The 27,504-nt window shown below is 39.1% G+C and overlaps 1 protein-coding gene across 2 annotated transcripts in view; it reads left to right on the top strand.

Annotated features, from left to right (window-relative positions):
- Positions 1 to 19,229, top strand: part of PCSK1 (proprotein convertase subtilisin/kexin type 1) — a 47,666-nt gene extending 28,437 nt beyond the window's left edge. For both annotated transcript variants that reach the window (XM_070743001.1, XM_070743002.1), the window contains 6 exons: positions 1,944 to 2,044; positions 6,859 to 7,092; positions 8,146 to 8,303; positions 11,328 to 11,461; positions 14,300 to 14,461; positions 16,054 to 19,229. In XM_070743001.1, coding sequence (XP_070599102.1) covers positions 1,944 to 2,044; positions 6,859 to 7,092; positions 8,146 to 8,303; positions 11,328 to 11,461; positions 14,300 to 14,461; positions 16,054 to 16,404 — 1,140 coding nt within the window. In that variant the 3' untranslated portion in view covers positions 16,405 to 19,229. The remainder of the gene's footprint in view (positions 1 to 1,943; positions 2,045 to 6,858; positions 7,093 to 8,145; positions 8,304 to 11,327; positions 11,462 to 14,299; positions 14,462 to 16,053) is intronic.
- Positions 19,230 to 27,504: the final 8,275 nt, after the last annotated feature.

Consider the following 27,504-nt stretch of genomic DNA (forward strand, 5'->3'; position numbering starts at 1 on the left):
TAGTCTTAATGCTCTAACGATCATAATTCAGATAGAGTGGCCCTTTTATTCAGGATTCAACTTCATTTTTTAAGTAAGCTCCTGGGAAAAATGTGGCTGGTGACTGGTGACATTGGGAGGTATTTTGGGACAAGAGCTGCAGGATTTTTTAATTCAAGTTGTAAAGATTTGCCTGAAAAAGTCATCAAAAGCGCACCATATTGCTGAAATAATACATAATCACCTTTTGTCCAAATGGGGTTCCATATTTCTTGCCTACAAAACTAATTGGCAAAGGGCTGTCTCTATCTCCGGAGAAAACAAAACTTGGGTTGAATTTGCCTTCAGTGCCAAGAATGAAAAATAGAAACTTTGGAAGAGCCAGATACTTTGGGAAATGCAAAACAATTGCCTGGATTTATGAAAGGACAGGGGAGATAATAATATGGAAAGTAACCATGTTTTTGGCTTCTAGAGAGCCTCCAGGGATATGGGGAAGGGCGTTTTTAGTCTCCCCTGGCTCCAGGGAAGCCCTTGGAGCCTAGGAAGGGAGAAACACGAGCCTACTGGGCCCACCAGAAGTTGGGAAACAGGCCATTTCCAACCTCCAGAGGGCCTCCAAGGGGCAGGGGAAGCTGTTTTTGCCCTCCCAAGGCATTGAATTATGGGTGTGGGCATTTGTGCATGCACAATGGAGAGGGGCAGCATACAAATCTAATATATATATATAATATACAATAGCATGCATGTGCACTCTTTTGGCACCTGAGGGAAAAAAGGCTCATCATCTGTAATTACTACTGTAACGGTCTCTACATGGGGCTACCTTTGAAAAGTGTTTGGAAACTTCAGATCATGCAGCTGCGGCTGCGAGAGCTATTATGGGCTTCCCCAGATATGCCCATGTTTCATCAACACTCCGTGGCCTGCACTGGTTGTCGATCAGTTTCCAGGGACAATTCAAAGTGTTGGTTATGACCTTTAAGCCCTATATGGCATCGGACCAGAATACCTTCAGTACCGCCTTCTGCCGCACGAATCCCAGCGACCGATTAGGTCCCACAGAGTTGGCCTTTCCTGTTGACTAAGTAATGCCATCTGGCGGGACCAAGGGAAAGAGCCTTCTCTATGTCGGCCCCGGCCCTCTGGAATCAACTCCCCCTGGAGATTAGAACTGCCCCCACTCTCCTTGCCTTTTGCAAGCTCCTAAAAACTCACCTATGTCGCCAGGCATGGGGAAGTTCACATGCCCCTTAGCTACTACAATTTATGTATTGTTTGCTTGGATTGTATGATTAATTTTTTATAATAAGGGTTTTATTCTGTTTTTAATATTGGATTTGTACATTGTGTATTATGTTGTGATCCGCCCCGAGTCTTTGGAGAGGGGCAGCATACAAATCTAATAAATTATTTATTCATTCGATTTTTATGCCGCCCTTCTCCTTATATTATTATTATTATTATCACTGATCTAAGGTCTCTAGATCCTATTACTGTACATTTTAAGACTGTACTTCCACATTTTGCGATTTTGCAGGCAGAAATATGAGGCACTTCTTCCAAGCAAAACCCTTCATTTTCTAATAAACCATCTCTTTCATTCTCCAAATTAAAAGTGCTGTGCATTGTTAGACTGAGGAGAAGGGAAAGAAAAGTGTCTGCTATTAACTCCTGTGTGATTTTTAATCTGGCAATCATTTTACAGTGATCCATTGTATGATTCTGCAGTAATTCTGAAACACTTCTTTTTATCTTACTAGGATTTCCCAGTAACTTAAGTGCCTTTATATAGCATTATGTCCATTGAAAATGAGCTGTTTTAACTAAAATATTGTAGGCAAAATAGATGGGGAGAGTTTTTAATATCTGGAAGCGAACAACATGTTCTAAGAAATCCACAGAGAAGTATGCTTTTGTGCATGGCCAAAATTAACCCTTTATATGATTTTTATTTTCTTCAGATAAGTGCGGATCTACACAATGAATGCACAGCTACGCACACGGGGACCTCTGCATCTGCTCCTTTAGCTGCTGGGATTTTTGCTCTAGCCCTAGAATCAAAGTAAGTCTTAAACTACTTCTTGCTTAGGAATGATCAAAACTTTGATTTAATTCACATCACAAGCCACTGACCTTTCCCATATTGCCAGCATAAACATCTGCGGCAGAATAACAAAATACTGTACATTGAAACAGACCTCAAAATTTGAAGTTAATTTTTCTTCTTGGATATGTAGACTAGAGGGACCACAAATAAAATTGATGTGCATTGTAAAAAAAAAACCCTATGATATTCCTTGCAGAAAGCTATGCAATTCTGCTGGCCCAAAATATTGAGTTTGAGGCATCATAATAAACAAGGGTGTTAAGCAATATGAGGCATTGGGTTCCCATGGTTTAGTTCATTGCTGAGGAAACCTATAAATATTTACATGTTTGGAGCAGATCACATAATATCTTTCTATTAAATCTCTTGGTCTGCCATTTGATTCTATCTCATAGTGAAATGGCAAGCAGAGCAGAGGTAATTTGGATTCACAATCCATGCTAACTTGTGGTTTGCTTAACTGTGGCTTATGGGTATATGTCATAAGCCACAGTATATGGGTATAGGTCACAATGGCTTAGTTTCCACAATGTATTAACCGAAAGTAAACAAATCACATTATGGCTTCAACTGACAACAGGCAATGTGAGGCCCCAGACCATGTAGCCTTGGTGCCCTCTCTTGCACCCCTAACTGCAAGAGTGGCTGCAATTGCTCAAAGACAATGGCATTGATCAGTGAAGGACTATCAAAAATTTTACTACCACACTGTGGGTGTGGCTTATGCAGGACGCCCTGCATTTTCTTTCAATATCTTTCAGTGCAAATTGGGTGCTCTGGGGTGGAGCTCCATTTTTGCTACCCCGCTGCATTCTTTCCCCCATCCGGGGGATAGCCCACCCCTGGCTTAGTGGGCATGGCTTGGTGGGGTCATGTAACTGGATGGGCCTGGCCAGCTTTTTTTAAAAATCAGAAGTTTGGAAACAGCTTTTCCAACTACCCAATTTGAATTTCTGCTTTTTAAAAAAATAAAATGTGCTATTTTATAGTAATCGGGAAAGGTACTACCCGTTTGCTTACAAAGTGTAAAGCAGTCCACACCCCAGCCTAGCAGACATCAATGAAAAGGGGAGTGGAGGATCTGGACTTGGGGTTCAAACAGTGAGGGGAGAAGTGTGCACGGAGCAGCCAAGGCAAAAAGAAAGCCACCAGCTCACTGGGTTGAACCCGGTGCAGGTGCAGACACTCCAAAGATGTGGGAATGGCAAAGGTGGAACTAGCAAATGCTCTGTCCTACACATTGGGAAAAAGAATCTGAACTCCAAATACGAACTGAATAATCAAATTATCACAGATAATCCCCACTCGGTTAAAGACCTCGGTATACTAACAACAAAAGATCTAAGTGTCAAAGCCCACTGCAACAACATAGCCAAGAAGGCTTCAAGTTGTAAACCTAATCCTATGTAGCTTCTGCTCTGGCAATCTCACACTACTTACTAGAGCTTGCAAAACATTCGCCAGACCCATCCTCGAATACAGCTCTTCTGTTTGGAACCCATATCGCATCTCAGACATTAACACCCTTGAAAATGTCCAAAGATACTTCACCAGAAGAGCCCTTCACTCCTCCACTTGAAACAGAATGCACCACGAGACTAGACTTTCAATCCTGGGCCTAGAAAGCTTAGAACTAAGACGCCTTAAGCAAGATCATATTTAGCATATTGCCCAGAAGATCATATGCTGCAACGTCCTGCCTGTCGGCGACTACTTCAGCTTCAACCACAACAACACAAGAGCACACAACAGATTTAAACTTAATATTAACCGCTCCAAACATGACTGTAAAAAATATGACTTCAGTAACTGAGTTGTCGAAGCGTGGAACTCATTAGCGGACTCCATAGTGTCATCCCCAAACCCCCAACACTTTACCCTTAGATTATCTACGGTTGACCTATCCAGATTTCTAAGAGGTCAGTAAGGGGCGAGTACAAGTGCACTAGAGTGCCTTCCGTCCCCTGTCCTATTGCTCTCCTATGTCTCCTATACCTTTCTTCTATTCCTATATCTCTTCTTCTATTCTTTCATTGATATGTTCTATTCCTATAGCTTCTCTTCTATTCTTTCTTAGATATATTTTACTATGAGTATCTCCTCTATAACCTTCATCATGTATTTTATTATGTGTATATTTATATATACCCACTAAAACCCTCATTGTGTATTGGAATGAACGAACAAATAAATAAATAAATAAACAAACAAACAAACAAATAAACAAATAAATAAATAAATAAATAATAATGTTTAGAGGAAATTGACCCATATTTCCTCTCTGTGGTTTGGTTACAAATTAACAACATCCTGCTCTTTTGCGAGGCTTGACGGTATCTGCCAGGTGGATGGTTGCAGTCCCTTAAAGCTGCAGCAGCGGCAGCACTGAAGGCGACTGGGCTGGGTGGAGAAGGCACTCCCGGAACTTACGCAGGGCTTTTCCCTGTGCACCAGTTGCCAAATCAAGAAAGGGGATCCAAAGATCTAGTTAGGCAAGGGAGTGACTCGCTCTCTCCTTGCTCTTTCGGGATGCACACCCAAGCCATATTGCAGAGCTACAGCTCTTTTGCACCCTTTCTCTGGCGACGGCTTTACATAATTTTTTTTTTGTTTTTTACGTTGGCTTTACGTCTCTGAGTAAGCCTCCCCCAAGCAACTTGCATAAGGACAAGCTTGCTTCAGGAGAAAGGATAATATTGACAGGGAGGAAATCCCTGCTGGGTTGAAGGGAGTTTATCCCAGGTAAAGAGATGAAGGTGGCTTTCCGGGAATAGGGTAGGCGCTGATCCCATTCCCTACTCTGCCATTCAACGGTGAAGTGATTTTGGATAAATGGGGCTGTAAGGAGAGCAAAATTCTAGTGGTGTATCAGCTCTATACTGGATGCAAAACAAATAACCCAGCGGTGATAAGATTTTATTCTCATTAGTAGTTAAGCTCTGTTTTTTTGCGCATGTGCAATGGGTAAAAATCATGGTCCTGGTGATGCTTAGCAGGTGGGCAGAGCCTCCTCCTGCTGCAGCTACCGGTTTGCCAAAATGTGAATAGCTATGGCTACCAGCTTCTGCAAGCTGGATAGAACCAATAGAAACATAGAAACATAGAAGATTGATGGCAGAAAAAGACCTCATGGTCCATCTAGTCTGCCCTTATACTATTTGCTGTATTTTATCTTAGGATTTATTTATTTATTTATTTATTTATTATTTAGATTTGTATGCCGCCCCTCTCCAAAGACTGGATATATGTTTATCTCAGGCATGTTTAAATTCAGTTACTGTGGATTTACCAACCACATCTGCCGGAAGTTTGTTCCAAGCATCTACTACTCTTTCAGTAAAATAATATTTTCTCATGTTGCTTCCGATCTTTCCCCCAACTAACCTCAGATTGTGCCCCCTTGTTCTTGTGTTCACTTTCCTATTAAAAACTCTTCCCTCCTGAACCTTACTTAGCCCTTTAATATATTTAAATATTTCGATCATGTCCCCACTTTCCCTTCTGTCCTCCAGACTACATATATTGAGTTACATATATTGAGTTCATTAAGTCTTTCCTGATAAGTTTTATGCTTAAGACCTTCCACCATTTTTGTAGCCCGTTTTTGGACTCGATCAATTTTGTCAATATCTTTTTGTAGGTGAGGTCTCCAGAACTGAACACAGTATTCCAAATGTGGTCTCACCAGCGGTCTATACAGAGGGATCACAATCTCCCCCTTCCTGCTTGTTATCTCTCTATCTATGCAGCCAAGCATTCTACTTGCTTTCTCTACCACCTGACCACACTGTTCACCCATGCTATCACTCAAAAGCATGTCACCACTGGGGCTTGAAGACAAGAATCAGAAAAACCACTAGACAGAAGATAGTAGAGAACAAATATTTGTTTGTTTGTTTGTTTGTTTGTTTGTTTGATTGTTTGTTTAGTCAAGTGCATATTGGCAGTATACCAAGATACAAGAATGTTTATATACATGATACTAGTAAGAAAGAAACATTAGGACAGGGGACAATAGGCATGCTGGTGCACTTATGCACACCGCTTACTGACCTCTTAGGAATTGGGTGAGGTCAACACTCAATAGTCTAAGGGTAAAGTTTGGCATTAGGAGATAATACTACAGAGTCAGGTAGTGAGTTCCATGTATCAACTACTCGGTTACTAAAGTCATATTTGCTGCAGTCGAGTTTGGGGCACAATGATAAAACACATATAACCCAATGATAAATAGAATAGAATCAATAAATGAGAATATTTGTAACTCAGATTGAAATTAAGTGCCCTTACTATTCTCTGAATTTGTTTTTTTTTTCTTGCAGATGTTTCATTACCCAAATTGGTAGCATCAGCAGTGCTAGTGATGATGTTACTACCCCAGTGATGTTATCTACTTTGTGTAATGAAATATCTTCAAAAAACAAACATGTTCAGGGATCACTAAGGTCCACTCAAACAGAATAGAATAATAAATATTGTATAATAAGGTAACCTGATTAGCTGATCTATTTTCCCAGCAAAGAACAGAGTTCCTTTATCTCTAAGTAGTTTTCTGCATTTTAGTATGAATCTTTCATGACATTAAAAAGAAAATACTGTTGGAAATTCAGTAGAGATGCTGATTACCAGGGTTTCTTAACTGAGCACTTATGCGCTAACTGAATCATTGGTGTGTTTGAAAAGTATTCTGTACCTATTAAAATGCTGGCTTATGAGCCAAGACTCCAATCCCTTAAGATCAAAATTGACTATTATTTTGTTTGCAACAGTCCGAATCTAACCTGGAGGGATGTTCAACATTTGGTCGTCTGGACATCTGAATTCGATCCACTGGCCAACAATCCAGGATGGAAGAAGAACGGAGCTGGGCTGATGGTGAACAGTCGCTTTGGATTTGGATTACTCAATGCTAAAGCACTGGTAGATTTGGCTGATCCCAAAAGCTGGAAAGGGGTGCCAGAGAAGAAAGAATGCATAGTTAAAGACAATGACTTTCAGCCAAGGTGAGAGCTGATACTTTGGTATTTTGGTTTAGTTTTTAGATGAACTCTGATCCAGAAACATGGAAACTTGTAGCCTTCCTATATATCATTTTTTTCAACTGTCCTCAGTTGACTGCTTCCATCTGGCAGTGCTTCTACTATATAACAAGGGTTTTTAGCTGTTTTAGTATTGGATTTTTATATTCTGTTTTTATCACTGTTGTTAGCTGCCCCAAATCCACGGAGAGGGGCGGCATACAAATCCAATAGATAGATAGATAGATAGATAGATAGATAGATAGATAGATAGATAGATAGATAGATAGATAGATAGATAGATAGATAGATATAGTTGTGCAGTAAAAAGCCTTATAGACAGTGATGGGCTCCTACTGGAACAGTCAGGAACGCAGTTCCTTTAGCAAAATTTGGAGCTCCACCCCAGAGCATGCAATTTGCCCTGAAAGATGTTGAAAAAAAAATGCACAAGCCTCGCCCACAGTGTGGTAGTAAAAATTATGGTAGCCCATCACTGCTTATAGACCATCCTGAAATAGCAACAGTTCCATGGAAAAAAGCAAGAATAGGAAAGGGAATGAGTGGGAATGATACATTTTGCATACAAAAGGAACCGGATTCAATCTACCGAAGCAACAGGTAGCATGTAAATATAAATATGATAGCCTAATTAGTCTTCTGCTGGGACCCACTACCATCTATATTTGTTTTGAGCAGTGTTTCCCTGCAACAGTAAACTGTCTTCGTATTTTTCCTCAATAAACATGAATAGCACTCCAGAGCTATATGCGAATTTAAAATTACTTTGAAGAACTTCTGTCTTAGTTAAAGCAGCTTCATTTTTTTAAAAAAAATTAAGCAAAACTTCTTTACAAAACCAAAGCTTTGCTGTTTTTTAATGCTTTTAATGTGTCATTGTATGCCATCCAGAGTCCCTCTGTGAGGGAGATGGACAGTTCTTATATATGAGAAATAAAGAAATAAATCATCTTTGCAGATTTTTAAAACTGCATCAGAACTTCATGAAGTAAATTAAGTTTCTAATCATGTTGCCAGGTCATTAAAATCTAGTGGTGAAGTTACGATTGAAATTCCTACCACAGCTTGTGAAGGTCAAGAAAATGCCATTAAAACCTTGGAGCACGTGCAGCTTGAAGCAACAATTGAATATTCCCGCAGGGGTGACCTTCACGTGACCCTGACTTCCCCATCGGGTAAGATCATAAGATTGTCTCTTTCGGTACTAGCTAGCTAGTAACTGTGGCATACTTTTTTGAAATATTTTTCTACAGATACAAAAATAAAGGGTACATAGAAAAATGGAATATTTGCCAATAAATTAGAATGGAAACAAAGAAAAAAATATCTTGAAATTACACAGACACACACTCACATGCGCACACACAAACATTGTACATGTATGTATATGTACAGTATGTATTGTACAATATGTATATAGGTACATATATGTATGTACATATATATATATATGTAGATTGTTCTGAGTTCGGGTTTTGCCCTGTGTAATATTTTGCATGTTTACACAGGGCAAAACCCGAACTCAGAACAATCTACATACATATACCCGTGAAAATTTACGAAAACAAATATATATATATATATATATATATATATATATATATATATATATATATGTATATGTACATTGTACAATATGTACATGTGTATGCATATACTGTATTCATGAGAACATTTTGAATTTTATTTATTTATTTATTTATTCATTCATTCACTCATTCATTCATTCATTCATTCATTCATTTGTTCATTTGATTTCTATGCCACCCAATCCCAAAGGATTCAGGGCATCTTACAAACAATACAAAAAAGTACAGTTAACAATAAAAAGAAGTAGGTACAAATTAAAACAATAACCCCAGTTAAAACCCACAATTCAGCAATCCAATCAAAACATACATATTATTCAATACAATTTGGCCATGAAAGATGTATAATTCATCTTTCTGTGTACAAGTAATGTATTCTGGGAGCCGCCCCGAGTCTTCGGAGAAGGGCGGCATACAAATTTAAATAATGATGATGATGATGATAGTTGTTGTTTGTTGTTGTTGTTGTTGTTATTATTATTATTATTATTATTATTATTATTATTATTATTATTATTATTATTATTAATGGCCCCCAGGCCTGCCGGCAAAGCCAGGTCTTTGTAGCCTTTGAGAAGGCCAGCAGGGTGGGAGCAGTACAGATATTTGGGGGGGGGGGGGTTAGTTCCATAGAGCTGGAGTCATTCAAATAGCAACTGATTCTATCTAAACCATGCACTTCGTTTGCATTATCTAGCCAAATCATGCATATTTGCTGGGGTTTAAAGTGAAAGCAACAGCATTTCAGAAGAGAGCTTAATACAGTATCCTTCTTCCCTGGGATTTGTTTCATCTTTTAATAAGCCTAATCAGATGGTCTTATTTTATTGGGTGATAGAAAATTCCATAATTTGACATATTTTTATTGATCTTATTAAATTGGTCTCCATGCAGTTTGATTTAGTACACTCCTAAAATACCACTGCCAATACTGTTAGTGTAAAGTACTTCTAACAAAACTATGCATCTCTCTTATGGAAGGCACACTGAATGCAGACTTACATATCGAGCTATTATTGTTTAGCTTGTTAGAATAAGACAGCATTCTTAATTTCATTGCAAGCCATATATTATGGCATTTTGGTTTTGTTCTCTGTTAAAGTTAGAATGGTGCATGGTAAAAAGAGTAATTTTTCATATACAGTGATACCTCGTCTTGTGAAATTAATTTGTTCCGTGACCAGGTTCATAAGATGAAAAGTTCGTAAGACGAAGCAATTTTCCCCATACAAATCAATGCAAAAGGAAATAATGCATGTAACCCCATCCCAAAAGTCACCCCTTTTGCCTTGCACCGCTGGGAATCCCCGCCTCCGGACTTCTGTTGCCAGCCAAAGTGCTGGGATTCCCCTGAGGCTGCCCTCACTGGGAAACCTCACCTCCGGACTTCCGTGACCAGCCGAAGCGCTGGGATTCCCCTGAGGCTGCCCTCACTGGGAAACCTCACCTCCGGACTTCCGTGACCAGCTGAAGCGCTGGGATTCCCCTGAAGTCCGGAGGTGGGGTATCATTGTATATTGTGCTCCTGGCAATCTCTTTTTTTTCCCCTTCTCTGGACCAGAAGTGTGTTCCTATCGCTGCACTAGGAGACTCCATTCTGGTAGCGGTCACCAGGTTGCACAATTTACATATGACTGCTCCAGTGCCATCTTTGCCGGTCCATCAGGTGGCACAAACTTTTTTTTCTTAATTTTTGGGGGGGGGTGTTTCCTGTGCATGCGCAGAAGCAAAATCTCATGTGGGGATGAGATTTCAGTAATCTTTTGCTTCCGCGCATGTGGAATCAGGACAATGCGCACAAAGCGCATTTTTATGCAAGTCAGTGCAACCTGCCACTGGTCTGGGCATACAGTGAACATCTTAGCAGCTTGATATGTCATATTCCACACCTACAAATACTAGCTCATTTTATGTTTTATGAACCCCAATCCATATGTTGAAAGAAGTCATGAGGCATAGTAGCAAGCCAACTCATCTACCCTATCAAAATTTATGTATTAAGCATAGATATATGAAGATGAAGCCTTGGCTTAATACCCTATGTTCATAGAAATATAATAGATATATATTATAATACAACTTCCATGGAAACCTACATGCATAAAATCCTATACAAATAGATTCACTTCTCAAGTTTTGATACTTCTATTAATTTGAAACTGATCCCATAATTTCTTCAATATAAAGGGATATAAATTTTCTTATTGCTAAGTACACAAGATTATCTATCTGGGATTTATCTATGGGCCTTTACAGCCCCTGTTTCGCATTGATCTGGGTTCAATCTCATGCTGTTGTGTGTGCTTATGTTTTTAGTACTTTTTCTGCAGCTGAGCTGATTGACTTCTGGCTCATCTGAAACTCAAGAATCAATACCTTGCCACCTTTTTCTCAGGCTTCCTAAACTGAACAGAGAGGTGGCTGTTGTTGGACAGCACTGTATTATTGGTCAGTTAGAGAGATTTCTGTCTGGTTCATGGTGAATGCTCAATATTGTGAAGATGGCAGCAGTGGGGACACAAATATGATTCTGAGGATACAGGAGATGTGTCTATTGCCTGAAGTTGAATTTTATATTATCCCATACTGGAATGTCACTTTTTTCTACAGGGACCAAAACAGTCTTACTGGCTGAACGGCAAAGAGATAAATCACCCTATGGTTTTAAGGACTGGGATTTTATGTCAGTTCACACATGGGGTGAGGATCCAACAGGAACATGGATTTTAAAAATAATTGATACAGTGAGTATGAAAAATTATATGCGTGGATGCAAACTTAAAGTAAGATATAGCAAAACAATATTACTAATCATGATTTGCTCAACTAAATATACAGTATATAGGTTATATATAATTTTTCTGCAGCTTCAACAGATGTAGGTGCATCTGTGTTCGACTACTGAAGGTCAAGTATATCATGTTCCTACTTTTGTATTTTCTTCTCAAATAATAATGGTGCTTTTGTTGAAAATCTATTCTTCCTTCCTTCCTTCCTTCCTTCCTTCCTTCCTTCCTTCCTTCCTTCCTTCTGTTGTGTATACTCCCATTCAGCCTGAGGATTATTCAGATTCCGAAGTGGAGAACGATTTTGAATTGGCAGAAAGGCCTGATTTACAGATAGAAAGGGAGGTTAGTTCAGAGGGGGAGACAAATGATGTAGACATGTATTCAGGATCTAGTGAGTAGGATCTGAGAGGGATTAACCCTTACTTCAGACACTTTCAGAAAAGAAGGGAACAAGTGTTAGGGAAGAAATATTAGAAGGTGAGGAACTGGTTAATCAGTTACCTCACATCCGGGTGTGAACGGAAGAGAAGCTGATTTCATTCAATCTTGCAATCCCAAGATGGAGGCGTCCAGGACACGCTCCTGAGCATAAGCCAACAATATGTGATTCACTACCTGATTTTTATGACTCCTGGCTAGCACTGATTAGCCCATAAATTTTAGAATGACTTGTGGAATGTTGTTATTTTACTACCATGCTAATCTACTTAATTGCTAAAGATAGAAGATGAGGAAAAAAAACACTGCGTGCAAAGTTGGTGTATTAATGAGAGAATAAAGGAGAAATAAAGAAGATGTGTTTTTACAATGAGATGAATTGAGCAATCATTTATTCCAATTATTATCTGTATGAGCCTGAAACCAGAACACTTTCCTTCCTGCCTTCCTGCCTTCCTGCCTTCCTGCCTTCCTGCCTTCCTGCCTTCCTGCCTTCCTGCCTTCCTGCCTTCCTGCCTTCCTGCCTTCCTGCCTTCCTGCCTTCCTGCCTTCCTGCCTTCCTGCCTTCCTGCCTTCCTTTTTTTCTGAAATATGGCCTTTAATTTCGAGGTGAAAAGTTTCTACTAACTATTTTCCCCTACTCCCTTGGTATTAAATTATAAGACTAGTTTCCCACAAAAAGAAAAATAACAACATACAGAGCTGTTGATGAAATAGGCATAGAATAAGATTAACAATGAATAAATCATCAAATGTTTCACAACTAAAGCTAGACACTGAAATTATGTGATAGTTCCTTCTTCTGATTAAACAGAAGTCTTTTTTTTACCTTTTCCTTGATACCTCAGAAGGGACTAGAGACTTAGCTTTGAAAAATATTAATACTGCTTGAGATCTTCAAGAACTGCAGTTGTGGATTGGTATTCTTAGAATAAGGCCAACTGTAACTATATTTTGCAGTAATTATCTGGTATTTATATTAGGGGCAAAAAGTGAATTTATTTGAATGATAATTTATACTGAATAGTTCAGCTTTTGTCAACTAGCAGATATAATTCTTGTGGCTAATGGCTTTAAATATTTTGTTGAGAAATTAAACACAAGAATCAAAATGTCTTTTTCATGATGTTAGCTTTGAACAAATGTTTAACTCTAATTTGATTTAAAATGTTTGAACTGATTATTTTTAAAGGGTCCAAATAAATGTGTTGATAACAAAAACTCAACAATGAAAAATATCTAATTAGTTGATCACTGGTGGGTGGGAGTATTTGTATTAGTGATCATATAGAATAATGCAAAAAATAAATTATCATTAGGGAAAAATTATTTATTCACTTATTTAAAAACAGAATACCTGATGACTTAAAAAGCCAAAAGAGATAGCATTTCAATGTAAACTGGCAAATAGAGAAAGCAACGTTTTTGAATGCATGGCATCTTACTGCTGTAAAAAAGCCATTCCTGTTCCAATGAGTTAACTAATCACTTCCACCAGTGGAACTTTTACTAAGATTCACTGCTTATAAGGAATCAAAATTATCCTTAAATTTTTAAAACAGTTTTTAGGTGAACTGGTACTTTTATGGCCTATTTAAAAAATATACTAATTATGATTTTTTTAAAAAATTTAAATCACATTTGTCTCCTGAAACACCAAATGGGCAAATTGTAAGTTGCATAACAATTAAAATACTTTAGGAATGTTACTATAGGCTCATCACCAATAACTCAATTTAGATAGAAATGAATAGAGAAGCTTCCAAGATAGAACTGAGATGATTTATACATTTCATTTTGCTCAATTTTTTTTAAAAAAAACCCAACCTATGGTCATGTCATTTGTGCATAAATATTTGTATGGATCTCAAAATGTACATTATATCCAATTTTTAATATGTTATCTGAAAATAATTGTACATACTTTACCATAGAATATATAGTAGATGTTTTTTAAATACAGTATATGGATTTTTGAGATGTAAGCTATATTGTACATTTGTATATTTGAAGACACTAATTTGTTCTGATTTACATATATATTAAGAAAGTGAATGGGATAGTAAAAAATGAATAAGTTTCTCTCTCATCCTTTATTACAAATGGTTGTTACTCCTTTAAATAAAATATGGATGCTTGATCTCTATGCATTCAGTAGAAGTAACTATATATGTAGCTATTTTAAGAAACATTTATATATTCTATTAATTTTGGAGAGATGGATTGTCAATATGAGTATACAGATATCATCCAATTGAAATAGTTTAAAATTAAATAAGCATTTTTCATAGTCTTGTATTTTTATCTCTTAAACTTATGGACAACAAAAAGATTGACAATTACGCTTTTCCTCAGTCTAAAAGAATACAAAATGAAGGCAGGATTGTGAACTGGAAATTGATTCTGCATGGCACTTCTACGCGACCTGAACATATGAATCAACCTCGCATCTATACATCATACAACACTGTCCAAAATGATAGGAGAGGGGTGGAAAAGATGTTAGACTCTGTGGAGGTACCTATCTAGCCTTTTCCTATCTATAAGTGCTTTATAAGATGTGAAATAAGTGAGACTATTTTTCTTCTAAATTAATAAAGACCAGTCTTTCATGCAAAGCATGAAAAACAATGTTGATTTAGATGGATATTAAAGATAAATTCACGAGTCTTTAAAATCCATCTAAATCAATATTGCTTTTGCCTCCTGGGAGTTTGGTATTTCCCAACATTAGATGTGATCATGACTATTTGATTAGATGGATTTTAAAGGCAAATTGATAAAAGACTAGCATAACAACAATAGCTAGGTGTCATAGTTCAAGAAATTCCTTGTATGATGCCAATATATTGTGCATAAGCACTAGATGGAAAAGGAATTGGAGAAATAACACTGGAAAAATTGTTATTACCTAATTCCCTGCCTATTAGCTGTTCATCTGGTCACTTGTTATTAATGTGATTGTTGGTTTTTAAATGACTAATTTTAAGATAATTTTAAAAGTAATTATTATATTAATTGGCTTAGAAATGTTTTATATTGTATCTTTTTATCAAAATGTTGTGAGCCGCCCTGAGTCCCCGGAGAGAGGCAGCATATAAGTCCAATTAATAAATAAAATAAATAAATAAATGCAAAGGGCTACCTTTGAAGAGTGTTCGGAAATTTCAAATCGTGCAGAATGCAGCTGCATGAGTGGTCATGGGTCTTCCTAGATGTCTCTCCATGTCTTCCCATGTCTCTCCAATACTCCGCAGACTGCACTGGTTGCCAATTGGTTTCCGGACACAATTCAAAGTGTTGATAATGACCTACAAAGCTCTACATGGCATCAGACCAGATTACTTACGGGACCGCCTTCTGTCACATAAATCCCAGAGGCCAGTTAGGTCCCACAGAGTTGGCCATCTCCAGGTCCTATCAACCACACATTGTCATTTGGCGAGGCCTAGGGGAAGAGCCTTCTCTGTGGGGGTCCCAGCCCTCTGGAATCAGCTCCCCCAGAGATTCGTACTGCCCCCACCCTCCTTGCCTTCCACAAGAGTCTTAAGACTCACATATGTCGCCAGGCCTGGGGCAATTATATCTTGCCCCCTTGACCAATAAATGTGATGCATGGTGTGACTGGATTGTCTGATTGAGTAATATAGGGTTTTAAGCTGTAGTTTTTAAAATGTACAGTATTAGATTTGTTTTGTACACTTTGTTTCTATATTTATTCTGTGAGCCGCCCCGAGTTTTCGGAGAAGAGCGGCATACAAATCTAAATAATAATAATAATAATAATAATAATAATAATAATAATAATAATATGGTTCAAAATAACTCCTTATATTCTAATTCGTTTAGAATTAGTACATAAACTTCCTAAATAAGCTAATTCCTCAAGCCATTGCAAAATTTCTCCACAGGTCTCTATAGCATCTTAAGTGAGCTGAGTCTCAAAGACAAATAACTAGCTACACATGTCTAGCACCACAAAGATAGAATTCTGTAATTTTGTTCTCAGTACGTACGGTTCAAACAGCATTCGCAGAAAAAAATGTGATATACTTTTGACAATAATCAATATTTCCCGATGTTTGGTACACTCAATATCTATCTTTCAGGACCACACCATGCAAGAAAACCTGAGTGACAGATACAAAGTGAGAGGAAGCAAACAGCAAAACCAAGATGTGGTTCCTTCTGCTGCAATGCTCCGTCTACTGCAAAATGCATTCCATAGTCAGCTGGTTGGGAATCATCTACCAAAGAAGATGCTAAATGAAAACACAGATATTCCATATGAACATTTCTATCAAGCTCTCGAGAAACTAAACCAAGGTCCCCAGCTGAGAGACTCAGAGGAGTCTCTATATAGTGACTATGTTGACCTTTTTTACAATTCAAAATCATATAAACACAGGGATGACAGACTACTTCAAGCTTTGATTGATATTCTAAATGAGGAAAATTAAAAAAAGAGTTCTTGGCAGAAACATTAGGTTGGAAATATTCACATCTGCAATGCACTCCTAATTTCAGACTAATTGTCATCTTTCCATGAATACAATTGGTATTATTCTGTATCTAACAATAGCATAAAGAATGAGGAAAGCAAAAAGCTTGTTAGATAAGAAATGACAACCTATTTATTCAAAGCAATCAACAATCCTTTCAGATAGGCAGCCTCCTTCAGAAACGAGTAAAATCATATCTCTAGGAAATAGCATAAATTCTTTGCAACAGTTGTGTTTATTATCCCTCTGTACAAACTACAAATACTTTAGATTTTATTTCCACTGGCCTATCTCAAAATGTAACGTTGTTTGGAGATACTAGGAGACTTGTCTGTCTTTCTATTATCATCCCTGAGCAAAAAGCATAGTGCTAGAAAGCCACATCCATGTTTTAGGTATATAATACATTTAAAAGGTAGCTCAGAAGAGATTGAAAGGGGCTCAATCTAAATGTGCAATCAATAGTATTTCAGGCAGAAGGAAATTTGGAAAATATGTTGAGATACAAACCCGGGGTTTAAGATTTTTTTGCCTCTTCTTACAAACTATTTTCACCTTACACACCCACCGCTGCTGCTGGGATGCCCCACCTCCGGACTTCCGTTGCTAGCGAAGCACACATTTTTGTGCTGCTGGGATTCCCCTGAGGCTCCCCTCCATGGGAAACCCCACCTCCAGACTTCCGTGTTTTGTGATGCTGCAAGGGAATCCCAGCAGGGGAATCCCAGCAGTGCAAAAACGGGCACTTCGCTGGCAACGGAAGTTCAGAGGTGGGGTTTTCCCAGCTAGGGGAGCCTCAGTGAAATCGCAGCATTGCAAAAACACAGAGGTCCAGAGGTGGGGTTTCCCATGGAGGGGAGCCTCAGGGGAATCCCAGCAGTGCAAAAACGGGCACTTCGCTGGCAACGGAAGTTCAGAGGTGGGGTTTTCCCAGCTAGGGGAGCCTCAGTGAAATCGCAGCATTGCAAAAACACAGAGGTCCAGAGGTGGGGTTTCCCATGGAGGGGAGCCTCAGGGGAATCCCAGCAGTGCAAAAACGGGTGCTTCGGCTGGCAAAAGGGGTGAGTTTTGGGCTTGCACGCATTAATCGCTTTTCATTGATTCCTATGGGAAACATTGTTTCGTCTTACAAACTTTTCACCTTAAGAACCTCGTCCCGGAACCAATTAAGTTTGTAAGACAAGGTATCACTGTATTCTCGTTGAATACATTGTTCTGTACAAAGTTGAATGTGCACAACAGCATGTGAAATTGATTGTAAGTCAGTGTTGCTTCCTAAGTGGATAGTTTGATTTCACAGAAATTTGATTTACTTGGAGTTATATTGTGTTGTGTTCCCTTTATTTTTTTGAGCAGTGTATATGGAAATATATATATAAATTTCCCCTTTGTTTGGTAAATCTCACCAAAATCTCACCAAATATGGCACCTCTTCATTTTGTTCTTTTTGGCTGGCTGGGGGATTCTGGGAGTTGAAGTCCACAAGGGTTAAAGTTGCCAGGGTTGGAGATCCCTGGTTTAAATGATCCAGCATGATGGAAATGACAGCAGCATGAAATCGGACAGACTTCTTACTTGTTGCTAGTGATTCCTTACAGGGAAGGCAAAAATCTTGGGGGGGGGGGTTTAAACATTTTGATATTTTGGGAATGTCTTTTTTATGAATTTGATTAATTCTATTGAAGAGAATTATAATAAGAGTTATAATTATCCCTTTCCCTCTTAATTTAAACATACTATTATTTTTATGCTGAAAATTTCATTTCATTCATTTTTCACCATTATTCTGTATTTACAAAAAGAGGAGCAGAAAGTTCAGAGAGAGGATAATCTAAATGGAAAGCACGAATAGAATTCAAGATGTGCTCATACGAAGCTATCAGAAGAGGGTGTGGTTTTATTCTCCACAATGATAAAGGACAGGACCAGAAACAAAGTTTTCTAGAGAAAGATATTTAAAATTAGGAGGAATATCCTGACTGAGAGAATAGTTAACTTGCCTCTGATCCTGGAAGTCTTCAAACAAGGTCAAACAATCATTTGTCTGGTGTAATATAAGAATTCTTTCCATAAGAAGAGGTTGAACTAGAGGACTTGCAAGGTACCTTCCAGGCTATGATTTTATGAGAAACACACAAAAAATTATAGGGCATTTCCTTTATTAAATAGTAAAAAGGGAAAGGTATATTGCACATATCACTTCAGCTGGATTCATACATATGTCTTTTATTTAGTTTTATGATATGTGGTTCCAATTCCAAACATCCTTAAAATACACAATTTAATACAATGTGTGGACCCAGTCAGGATTTGAATTCTCATTTCTAACTTAACCTGTGAAGTTTACAAATCTCTGTCTAGAGGGAACAGCATTATTATAGTTGCCATTCAATAATAGCAGTTGTTAGTACAGTATATTATTGTCATGCTCTTTTATACACATGAATTATACTTTATTTGTTGTTTACAGTCAGTATCCATATTGTAGCTAAGATTAAATGAAATCTAAATTAATCTTGTGCAAATTCTAATAATGTGAATATTTCCAACCTATACCAAATCCTAAGAGTGCTAATTTATTTTGATTAAGTCTTTTCTTGGTGCCAGTATGTGTTTGTGAAAATGTAAAATGAAAGACAAAAATGTTTTATGTCAAAGAAAATGAACATTATATTTTCTTTACAGGTATTTATAAAGTATTAAAGCTTTTATCAGATATAATTTAAGAAGAATAAATTATGAGAAACTTTAAAAATAAATAACTTTTTTTCATTTGAGCAAAACTGTTTTGTCCAATAAAGATTTTTAGATGGCATGTTGTAATTACAACAGCCACATGTATGTTATGTAATGTTAATATTTACATTTGTCTAATCGTACATTATACATAATACAACATAATGTGTTAGCAGAGCCCAGACTGTGTGGTCTTACCATTTGTAAAGTAACACAACACCAAAGTAACTTCCAAGATGAATTAGATGAGAGATATTAGTCTAATTGCTGAACAAAGACAAAGAAATGGAAAGCTAAATGGAATGGAGAAACTATTATAATAGAGGCAGCATTGCAATTAATAAGATAAGTCACCTTGCTCTTTATTACAATGCAAGAAATCAACAGTTGGTACATTTATATGTGGGTGTGAGATTTGTTATTTCAATGCTTGGAGTCAACCTTTCCCAAAGCCCAGTTGCTGTGGCCTAGAGGTGGTGCTCTTGCCTCAGTAGGTTGGGAGTTCGATCCTAGTTAGAGGCAGATGTAGGGTCACCTGCTTGGATTGGGGGGGCTTGGACAAGGTCACTTCCAACTCTTAATCTGTTAAATTGAAGACTCTTCAAAGGTGTTCATAATAAATGTTCAGAATTCCTTAGGAAACATGAAGGATAGCGTCTTCCTGCTACATATTTAGATTAAAATCCACCTTCAACATAATGAAAAAATCAAGTTGTCCATATACAGGCACCAATACTTACAAGTTAAATAAGACTTATAAAAATACAATGATCTTATTTTTTTCACCATCACAGGCACATTTAGAACAATCGTTTTCAGGTGAGCGACCTCTGTTAATGAACAGAATTAGGAGAGTGAAAAAGATGTTTGGTATTACAATATTTTGAGAGGAGAAATAATTTTTTATAAATAAAAAAGAATATGCCTGGTAGTGTTACAAGAATCAGCTCCCAAATTTTGTGGTGTATTTGTTGAATTTCTAGGTCGGCCAGCTCCAGAGTGACTCTGAAGGGCTTCAAAAGTTAAAAGAAATAACATTATATGAAACACAAGCTATGTCCAAAGAACAAAATAATCTGAAAGGGGAACAGGCTAACATACCAATTTAAGACCTGGGGTAGTGGATGAGCTTTTTAAAGGTAACCTAAAGGCAAATGAGTTCAGGACCATATTGCAATGCTGTTATAGAAAAGGCCCAATTCTTCAGTCATGCTAAATAGTATTGTTTAATCGATACAAGTCAGCAGAATGTGAAACTGCGAAACTGGTAGTCCTTTAATTAGTCACGCCCAATGCTATTTATAGTTAATAACCATCACCTTGAACTATATCTAGATGCCAACTAGTAAGTTCATGTAGCAAAGGTGTTACATCATCAGTTGATCCTTTGCTATTTGCTGCTGCATTCTAGACTTGTGATTTCTGAGTGGTCTACATGGACAGCCCAGGTGAAGCATCTAGAGCAACTTTGAAATGATCAGAACATGAGTTATGGGATGGGATGGCCTCTTGATTCATGAAAAAAACATGAATGGCATGCCAGTTGAACCTTTGCAAAGACCTTCCTGCCCACAGCTGCCACATACTTTGCAAACAGCAGAATAGTGAAATAACAGAGTTGGAAGGCACCTTAGGGATTTTCTAATCCAAACTTTTGCTCAAGTGGATACCATTTCAGACAAATGGTGGACCAATATCTTCTTAGAAACTTCCAGTGTTGGAGCACCCACAATCTCTGTACGCCAGTCGTTCCACTGGATAATTGTTCTAACTGTCAGGAAGGTTCTCCTTATCTCTATGTTGCTTCTCTCCTAGATTACTTTCCATCTGTTGCTTTTTGTTCTGCCTTGCTCTGCTTTGGAGAATAGGCCGATCCCTCTTCTTTGTGGCAGCCCCTTAGATATTGGAACACTGCTATAATTAACACTACCCCTTGGTCCTTCTTTTTATTAAACCAGACATACCCAATTCTTTCTACATAATTTCCAGATTATGTACCCAACATATGCAACCACAGGGAAAACATGCAATATGTCCAACACTGCAAGAACCAAATTCTCATAATCACTTGATCTTGCTGTTTACTACTGTTGTTAGCCGCCCCGAGTCTACAGAGAGGGACGGCATACAAATCAAATCAAATAATAAATAAATAAATAAATAAATAAATAAATAAATGAATGAATGAATGAATGAATGAATGAATGAATGAATGAATGAACGAACGAACGAACGAACGAATGAACGAATGAACGAATGAACAAACAAACAAACAAACAAACAAATAAATAAATAAAATTTGTCCCCATCCAGACCTCATCAGCCTCCAAGCATTAGGGCAGCATAGAAATCTAATAAATAAATAAATGAATAAGACCACAACTCTTTGTTTCACCAGTCAGGTATTACCTGTTGGTGTCTTCATCCCCGGCAGTTTTTGCAGCAGGGCCAGGAGACACGATCTCTGGCAGACACCATCTTGGAAATGCATCATCAGGAGGCTTTGGCCTGCCTGATGATGAGTCCAGGGCGGAGCCTGCCAGCTCTATAAAAGGGCTGGGCAGGCTAGAAAACCTCCTTTTCGCCCTGGACTCAGCAGCGAACACCCACCCGCCCTCCCTATCTTTCAGTGTGCTACAGAGGGTCGCCCTAGGGGGCCGAATAGGAATTTTTGGCGGTCATGGCATTTGCTATGACCATTTTTTCGCCTATTCCACACTGCGGCAACGGATAGGCGGTTAGGGGGTGCTTCGCCCCTGTGTAGGCTAATTGGCTTACCTTTGGTCATTTGGGTAGGCAGGTTAGGGGCGGAAAACTGGGTGGTGGTTTAGCAACTGCGTGTTCTCTGTTGGGCATCTTTGGGGATGATTGACAGGTTCTCTCCAAGGGCTTGTGGTTTGAGCGACCTGAGCTATTGGGGGGAACCTGTCTTTGGGTCCCGACCATTTAATTCCCTTTGGAGGGGTTAGCAGGTGGGACCTCCCACATGCAAATGCAAGGCAGGGTCTCAGGTGAGGGCGTGGTCCCTCACCTGGATCAGCATGGAGCTACGCCCATAAGTTGCCCCGGAAGTTTTTCTGACATCATTTTCCGCCCCGGAAGCAATTGTTTGACCCTGCGGGTCCTTTGTTAGGGGTTATATTTAATTATGCTAATTTATGCTAATTTATTTAATTAAATTATGCAAATTTAATTAATAAAAATGACCCAGTTTTAAATCCAGCTCTTGTGTCGTGTTGTTACTCCGCCTCTTCTGCAACAAGATGTACAACCAAGTAACATCAACACACCGATGAGACCTGACTCTACACTGTCAGATGATCTCCCCACAAAATCCCATGCACATGTTAAACAGAAAATTTGATTGCATGAAGTACTGAGGTACCTCACCTAACTGCCCGATAGATGGTCCACTGTCCAATAGAGAATGAGGGCCACATTTGATTAGTGGAGATAAAACTGGAGAAATAATGTTTTATGATCTTATTTTCATGATGCAATTCCTAGTGTTGAGTATTAGATGTGCTTTCCAACTGCATTCTAGGCAGAGAGAGAGAGAGAGAGAGAGAGAGAGAGAGAGAGAGATACAAAAGTCTGATATTTTGATGTGACATTACAATAAGGTGGATGAGAAAGAAAAAGGAGGAACAAGGGGAATTTTGGTGAATATGTTTATTGGGCATGTTAAAAATAAAAATTAACCCTGAAATTTAACCCTGAAAATTAACCCTGAAAAACTGATGTTGTTAAATAAATGTATGGGTCAAATGACGACAATCATATTAAAAACGGAGACAGAGAATCAGGTATTTCATTGGGCATGTCATAGAAAGATACACCTAGTTAAAACTATCAGCAGAAATAACGTAAATCCTCCATCACATTTCTTGGATTTCAAAATAATATTTTCAATCATATAATCATTATAAAAGTTTGTACTGGATAAGCTAAGTTTTTATATTGTTATTCTGCCAAAGAATCTGAGTCATTAAAAAATAGCACGTAGGGATGTCCACAAAGAGGTTCAAAAGCTCAAGATGGTAGTCACAAGTGTGAGATCAAAGTTTTGTTCCTTTTTTAAATCTGTGTCTTGAGCATGCGATCATGGTCACTAGTTTGAATTTTTTAATTCCCTCTGCAAATGCCTTTGCCTACAATGTCTTCAATCCTGAGCTTCCCAAATATGTTAGGACTACAACTCCAACAATTCCCAGCCAGTATGATCTTTATTTGTTGAAGAATTATGAGAGGTGCCAAGTTCAACAGATCTAAAGATTCAAGGATAGGGGAAGAGCAAAGGGGGAAAGGGGGGAAAGATGTGGGAAGAGGGGAAATTAAATAAAGAAGTTGTGAGCGCCAATACTTTTATTTATTTATTTATTTATTTATTTCATTTATTTATTTGTCCAATACACAAATACATAGGAAGAAAAATAGACATGTAGTAATATACAGTGATCCCTCGAGTTTCGCGATCTCGATGTTCGCTAAACGCTATATCACGAGTTTTCAACCCGGAAGTAAACAACACCATCTGCGCATGCGTGGCCTTTTTTTTCTATGGCCACGCATGCGTAGATGGTGGAGTTTCCCCACCGGGCTGAGCGGCTTCCCCTGGGTCTTCCCCCTCTTGCCCCGGTAAGTGGCGCGAGCAAAGGCGTGGGCGCGCGCGCGGGGCCCGCTTCCCAGCTGGGAAGCAACAACACCAACCGGGTGGGGGGGGGAAGCCCCGGCGGCGCGCGCGCGAGGCCCGCTTCCCAGCTGGGAAGCAACAACACTAACCGGGTGGGTGGGGGAAGCCCCGGCGGCGCGCGCGCGCGAGGCCCGCTTCCCAGCTGGGAAGCAACAATACCAACCGGGTGGGTGGGGGAAGCCCCGGCGGCGCGCGCGCGAGGCCCGCTTCCCAGCTGGGAAGCAACAACACTAACCGGGTGGGTGGGGGAAGCCCCGGCGGCGCGCGCGCGGATAAGCGGCAGCAGCGAGGCGGCGGGGAAACCCCAATCTTCGGCTCCTCGCTGCTGCGGTGGAAGTAAAAACACCATCTGCGCATGCGCAGATGGTGTTTTTACTTCCGCACCGCTACTTCGCGAAAAATCGATCATCGCGAGGGGTCCTGGAACGGAACCCTCGCGATGATCGAGGGACCACTGTATATAAGGGTAAAGTGAACTTAGAGGAGAGGATATATGAAAGAAAGAGAATATATATGATAGGTGAAAGAAAGGAAAGACAATTGGACAGAGGACGAAAGGCACACCAGTGCACTTATGTAAGCCCTTTATGGCCTCTTAGGAACCTGGAGAGGTCAATCGTGGAGAGTCTAAGGGAGAAGTGTTGGGGGTTAGGGGTTGACACAATTGAGTCAGGTAATGAGTTCCACGCTTCGATAACTCGATTGTTGAAATCATATTTTTTATAGTCAAGCTTGGAACGGTTCGTATTAAGTTTGAATCTGTTGCGTGCTCTTGTGTTGTTGCGGTTGAAGCTGAAGTAGTCATTGACCGGTAGGACGTTGCAGCATATGATCTTGTGGGCAATACTCAAATCGTGTTTGAGGCGCCATAGTTCTAGTCTATTTTCGGAGGATATTCTGTTTCCAGTGGAGGAGTGAAGGGCTCTTCTGGTGAAATATCTTTGGACATTTTCAAGGGTGTTGATGTCTGAGATGTGGTATGGGTTCCAGACAGATGAGCAGTAGTCTAGGATGGGTCTGGCAAACGTTTTGTAGGCTCTTGTGAGTAGTGTGAGATTGCCTGAGCAGAAGCTGCGTAGGATCAGGTTAACAACTCTAGAAGCTTTTTTGGCGATATTGTTGCAGTGGGCTTTAGTACTTAGGTCATTCGATATTAGTATTCCAAGGTCTTTTACTGAGTGTGGCTTGGCAGTGAGAGATTGTTTATTCAGTTCATATGTGCGGTTTGGATTCTTTTTGCCGATGTGGAGGGTAGAGCATTTGTTGGTTGATATTTGAAGTGGCCAAGTGGACTGCCATTTGTTCAAAGTGATATATAGTCTCCTGCTTGGGCAGCAGGTTGGACTAGATGACCGAAAGGCCCCTTTCAACTCTAATAAATAAATGAAAATAAATAAAAGTTATTCTGAAACAGTAGTTATTTTCAGTTGTGTACATTTCCTTTCTCTGTCACTTAGAGACAGCAAAGCACAGAAAACAGAACTTATCTTTACTTAAGAGATCAGAAAGACTAGATTATGTGGGAGATTGTTTTAATATTGATGTTATTTAATTATTTCTGTAACTTGGAATATATAGTTGGTAAAGAAGAGTGCTTCCCCCCTCCAGCTGCAGTCCAGTATGGACTAATATTAGTAGTCAGGTATAAGTGGATTTGTTTTTGCATTATCTTTTAATGCTTTTCTTTAATAATGCTTTTTTTTCAATAAACTGCTCTGAATGCTAAATAAGCAGTAATGCAGGCTCTTGCAGCCTGATAAGAAAATGCACTTAGAAGAAAATAGCTGCAACTTTATTAATGAGGTCTGTGTTTCTTCATGGAATAAAGCAATAAAAACTCAACTAATAAAGTCTATGCCATATGCCAGTCCCATTAAAAGTGGTGAACCAGTGTAACATCCTTTCATTTGGAAACCAAGATATGACCTAGCAAATGTTCTTGTTGATAAGAAAAGAATGTTCCATAATCTATAATTCAAATGGCAAATCAAATAGCAAGTGACTCAGAGAGATAAAGATTTTTTTTAAAGTTGTTAGATAATAGCTGGAAATGTTAGGGATACTGAACCAGTCCTTGCCTTGCAACACCTTTGAACTGGTTCTTCATGTCAGGGCAAACACTATTGTGTTTGCCCTGAACTGACACTATCAGTTCAGTTCAGGGCAAACACAATAGTGACACTATCAGTTCAGTGAAGCAGTGGATATGATGTCCCAGTGGCTGAAAGCTGTGAGTGTATGGATGGGAGTGAACATGCTCAGACTTAACCCTGACAAGACCGAATGGTTGTGGGTATTGCCTCCAAAGGACTATACCAACTGTCCGTTCTTGGTTCTGGGGGGGGGGAATTACCCCCCTCAGAACAGGTTCACAATTTGGGTGTCCTCCTAGACTCACAGCTAAAATTAGACCAACATCTGACAGCTGTAGCTAAAGGGACCTTTGCACAGGTTCGCCTAGTGTACCAATTCTGACCCTTCTTGGATCAGGAGGCTCTATTCATAGTCAGTCATGCCTTTGTCACCTCATGGCTAGATTATTGTAATGCGCTCTACATGGAGCTACCCTTGAAGAGTGTTCAGAATGCAGCCACACGAGCTATTGTGGGTGCACCTAGGTATACCCACATTACATCAATCCTCTGCAGACTGCACTGGCTTCCGATTGGTTTCTGGACACAATTTGAGGTGTTGGTCATTCTCTTTAAAGTCATACATGGTTTAGGGTCAGACTATCTTCGAGACCGCCTTCTACCACATAGATCCCAACGACCGGTAAAGGCCCACAGAGTTGGTCTTCTCCAGGTCCCGTCAGTTAAACAGTGTCAACTGGCAGGTCCATGGGAGAGGGCCTTCTCTGTGGCTGCTCCAACTCTCTGAAACCAGCTACTTCCTGAGATCCAGACTACCTCAATCTTGCTGGCTTTCCAGAAAGTGGTAAAGACCTGGTTTTTCCAGCAGGCCTGGAGCCGTTGATCTGATGATGATAACCATTGAGATCCGGCCATATATGGAATTGATTGGGTTTCTTTACTTTAATTATTTTTAAACTGTTATTATAGGGTTTTGTTTTAGTATTTTGGATGCTTATTTTTTGTTGTGAGCCGCCCAGAGTGCCTAGGGAGTGGCAGCATAAAAATTGAATGAATGAATGAATGAATGAATGAATGAATGATGACTGACTGACTGAATATTCCCACTTTGTGCTCTCCTGGTTTAGACTGAGTATCCTTCATCCCAGCCTCCTAAGAGTGAATCTTTCCAGCAATTTTCTCCATGGCTATTTTCTCATCCATACTTGCACCCATGTTTCACATTGGTCAACCATTAGGAGAAAGGAAACTCTGACTGCAAACCTCCACTGCCTTGTGGCTATAGCCTTAATTGGAAAAGGCTTCAGGAGTAAACCTTGGGGCAAAATCTGGAGCCAAAGTCTTGGAAGCAGTTTGTGACTGTGTACAGCCACATTCTGATAACTCCTATGAAGTAGCTGGAACCAATCGCATTGATCTTTGCCATTCCATTGGATTTTTTCAGAGATGTGGAGAAGGTGGAATCTGCTTTAAGGGTAACAATCTATCCTCCATATAGTGTTCCCTCAATTTTCATTCTGAGACCGCCCGCGAAAG

The sequence above is a fragment of the Erythrolamprus reginae genome, chromosome 2, assembly GCF_031021105.1.
Source record: "Erythrolamprus reginae isolate rEryReg1 chromosome 2, rEryReg1.hap1, whole genome shotgun sequence".
NCBI classification, from domain to species: Eukaryota; Metazoa; Chordata; class Lepidosauria; order Squamata; family Dipsadidae; genus Erythrolamprus; species Erythrolamprus reginae.